General features: G+C 29.2%; 1 protein-coding gene across 1 annotated transcript; it reads right to left on the reverse strand.

The window, feature by feature from the left end:
* Positions 1 to 3298: 3298 nt before the first annotated feature.
* On the reverse strand, positions 3299 to 4146 carry LOC113373616 (enkurin-like). Its single transcript, XM_026613903.1, has 2 exons — positions 3726 to 4146; positions 3299 to 3678 (listed from the first exon to the last, which is right to left on the reverse strand). The coding sequence occupies exons 1-2, from the start codon at positions 4144 to 4146 to the stop codon at positions 3299 to 3301; spliced, it is 801 nt and encodes a 266-aa protein (XP_026469688.1).
* Between the last annotated feature and the right edge of the window lie 289 nt (positions 4147 to 4435).

A 4435-nucleotide genomic window follows, 5' to 3' on the forward strand; every position in this document is an offset into this window, starting at 1 on the left:
CACCCGCGTTTGCTTTTCGCAAACGAATGTTATGTTAAAGAAAATTATTCTAAAACGCATCCGGATAATTTAATTTTTCTATGAACACGCTTAATTAAATGTCATATGCACTTTGCGCTTGGTAAAAAATGTCACGGGTCGATATTATTTATGAAAAGACAAACGAACAAGAAGCTTGCTAATAAATCAAATATAGTTAGGAAGCATAACATTTCAATAATACTATTGACTCCATGCCTTATACTTCAACAAAACATTAAATATCATTAAATACTAATTTTTTCTAAATCTAATTACAGCAGCCACATTATACCCAAATTCATAGATCTCAGCATAAAATTCATATTATCTGATTTTCTTGGTATTTTTTTTAATTGTTTATTGACCTGATAATCTGGTACATTCACCATTTTCTAACTATATGTAATATATTTTAAATTATATGTATATATAAATATATTATATATTGGTAATTAAATAAATAAATATGTTTCAAAAATAACCGATTTAATAACAATTATAATTCTAATCAATATTTTTATCGTTCAAACATAAAATATATTACTAGCGAACAAATCTAGGAGATTTTCTATGATAAGGTTATAATGTTTGATTTTTCCGTTATGCAACTAGCTCAAAATATATTATTTTGAAAATCTGTTCACCTCTATCTAATAGCTATATATATTTTCATAAGTTCTATATTAAATTGCTAGATCAGAAAATGCCTTTGTGTTCTGACTAAAAATGAATGTTATTGACACAAAATTGAGAAAGACCCAATTTATACTCTATTATGCGACCAACTCAATATACCCAATCAGGCTAGAATATCCACAATTGTGACGTAAACTTTCTTTTTAAAGGCCTGCAATACTAAAATAGATATCCTTGGGTAATACACCTTAGATGTATGTTAATAAAAAAATGGTCCATGCCAAAATATACTTTAAAGACAAGTTATTGCAAAAATTTATTGAAGAGAACTGTAAGATTATCATAAATTTTCATGCACATTACAAAACTATTTAGAAGATAACGATGATGTCTAATATAGGTGGATTTAGGAGATGAGTGCTATTACTAGAGGACTTTACGCTTGGTGTATCTGATGATAATACTTTTTATATATTTTATTGATGTTTTGTATAAACATATTGCCAAACAAAAACATTAAAAAAATAAAAAATAAATTAAATAAATAAATAAATATTTATTGCTTTTAAAAACTGTAAATTATATAGTAAATATAGTATATAAATATAGTTAATATTTATATACAAGACAGTATTAAAGTTACTCAAATATGCAAAATTGTGGAAAAACAAACAATTTATGTCGTCTCAGAAAAAAAAAATAAGAATAGACGGGATTTTGATAGCTTGATGCATTAATTATATTCGGAACTGTTCAGTGTGTATATCTTACAACCTACTTAGAATTATAACTTAATTAAAATTCGTTATCGAATTTCCAGTTAATTTATTTCGTTACAATGTTTACTTATTACGTTAGCGTCTAGCGAGAGTTCATCTGACCGCAGCTTTTCGAACTTTCTCCGACAATAGTTACACAATCGCAACCTCGAGCGGGCGCTTGTGGTCCGGACGTTCCGCTCGGTTTGGGCGGTTGTTATGTACTGAAGGTGATTTTGGAAGGGAAGTTCGTTCCGACTAATTTGGCGTTTATAGTTCAGAGTCAATGTTTACAGAATGCACACGGAAATACTCATCCAAGAACAGAAGTTATTCGAGACATTGACGAGTGTAGTTTCGGGAAATGGTTCTGTTACAAATTGTAAATGAATTAACCGTGCAGAAGACGGTTAACTTTGAAAATTAAATTAAATAATTACCAACTTATAACCTAGTTTTATATAGGTATAACCTAAATGTTTATATATATAATGATATAATATAATAAAATTTATGCTATACTAATCAATTAATGATTAACCTACGCTGCACATAATAAAACATGCGGTTTGCTTGGTTTTTCACATTTTACAATATTTTGGTAAACCGCTATTTTAAGATGCAAAATGATCGTTTATGATATCATGGCTTCAATAACCGTTTACTACAAAACTGATTTAATCGTTGCAAGTGCCTAATATAATAGAATAATTATTCAATTACAGATCAATAATCATATATCGATCATATAAATGTAAAGACATGGACGTAATCTATCTTGGGATCAAAGTAATATCACGATATTCACGTAGCTATGCATCAAACATTCAACAAGTAACAAACACTCAAATATCAATTAATATTCAATCCATTACAGACATTTCTCACATATTGCATAGTTTGCTAGACAATGTAAAGTGTTCGAAACTATCAATGATTCTGATTATATTGATTAGAAACTTAGTAAATTGATTTTGAATTATTATTAAATTATTGAGATATAATGAAAATATGAATAACACATTGTTGAATTGGTTAGATAATAGAAAATTCATAAAACTTACTAAAATTATCTAAACGTGAACGAAATTCAAATATTGGTCAAAAAATTTAAAAAAAGTGCGAGTTTAGTGTCAACCGATATAAATAAATGTTTCGTACTTGTATTTTATAACCTAACTTCACTAGAATACTATTAAATATACAAAACTTAGCTAAAAGAAAGCATTTTAAATTAGATTAGAAGTTACATGAGCATATACTCTTTCTACAATTTCGTGTGATACGATGTGGAATGATTTGGAACTTTAATAAAATAAGCAGACCACTTCTTAAACTAAGAGAAAATCTCCAGCAACAAGTCAAAAATACCATATACTATTATTAACATAAAATATTACGATCTATATCTGTAAAGACATGTAATAATCGTCCTTCGTGCGCCCAACATTTATATGAAGGGCGCCAACCGTAGACATGTATGATTTATATTTAATTTCCGTAACGGATTTGAATATATGCTTCCCATTATAATGGATAAGACTCCCTTTGCCAGAGCAAGCTCGCTTTATCATTCGACTATATTATATACTATTAAAGCATGGTCTTGAGGATCCTTCAAAATGCGATATAGTTGAACAGCCATCTACTTATGAGTGGAAACAATTACACACAAGAAGGGTCGGATGGTGGGTTGAATGTTTAATATATATTTCATAATACTAGATAATGCATCTAGTTTCGTAGAATTTTTGTGAAAATAATATAAGTGACAATAACAATATAAAAGATTTATTTGAGACTACTTTTATTCCAACGGTAAAACAATTATTTAAATGTAAATAAAATTAATAGTATACCATAAATAGTTTACTTTTCTTCCTCTACTCTTGTTTCATATATATAATTGGATGCCGTTCCAACAGCCGAATATCTCTTTCTAAAGCATTTAGATGATTATCTAGTTGTGCCCTTTTCTGTGCCACGTAACCCTTAATCGGCTTAAGGGGCAATTTTTGGTATTCTCTATACGTTTCAGTCCAGTTTTCTTTCAGATTCTTCAACATTTCGTAATGTTCAATTTCCTGAATGAGGTTGCACTTATACGATTTTGCATGTTCAATTTTTTCACCACCAGCAGGTTGATCGTACGAATCCCCGATGTGTTGTTCTATAATGTATTTCGGCACCTTTCCAAAAGAGGTTTTTAGAACATACACCGGCTCGACTTCTTTCAAGGACTTAGTATCGCCAAATCTATTTACTGCAATTTTGGGATTAGAGTACTTGCTTTGTAAGCTTGATATTTACGTATATTTTCCAGAGGATGATTGACTAATGTTGTATTTGAAGTAGTATTTGATGTAACATTTGATGTATCTGTGGCTTCATATAAGCGTACCGTATTTAAAGATAATGTAGATCTTGCAGGAACTCTTGGTATATTCAATTTATGACACTTATGGGTCACCTGAGGTACTTCTGGTTTAAAACCGCCTCCTTTTTTCAAATATTTTTTAGGGTCAACCTTTGTTATCTGCGGCGATCCCATGGTCTTAGATGAACAACGTTTTTCATTTCGATTTTCTTTATCAATTTTATTGTAAAATTTAGAACGGTACTTTGTTTTAACTTTTGTATTTAATAATTCCTCCTTAGTCTCCAAAGAGTTCATATATAAATGATATTCATAAAGACTTTTTTGCCTCTCAGGCCATTTTGTTAGGGACATGGTGGCATCCAACTTGCTTTTAAAATAATTTTGAAATAAAAAAACAATTTTCCCAAAATTGAGCCCTGACGTGTCAAGTTCTAACGTTTCATTTGTTTTGATATTACCGGTATATTATTATTAAACCGTCGGAAGCAAAAATGATTTTTATCCTGGTATAAACACGGTTTTGTAAATAGTTTATTATTTACAGAATTTTGCCTTATTAAGGCTCATTATTCAAACATAAAAATACAATATCTCAATAGTAACTTTCTATAAGTGTACATAAAAATGGGTTCGTAAAAAA

The sequence above is a fragment of the Ctenocephalides felis genome, unplaced genomic scaffold (genome assembly GCF_003426905.1).
Source record: "Ctenocephalides felis isolate EL2017-DRISC unplaced genomic scaffold, ASM342690v1 CF-g0.4_SCAFFOLD_01604, whole genome shotgun sequence".
Classification (NCBI taxonomy): Eukaryota; Metazoa; Arthropoda; class Insecta; order Siphonaptera; family Pulicidae; genus Ctenocephalides; species Ctenocephalides felis.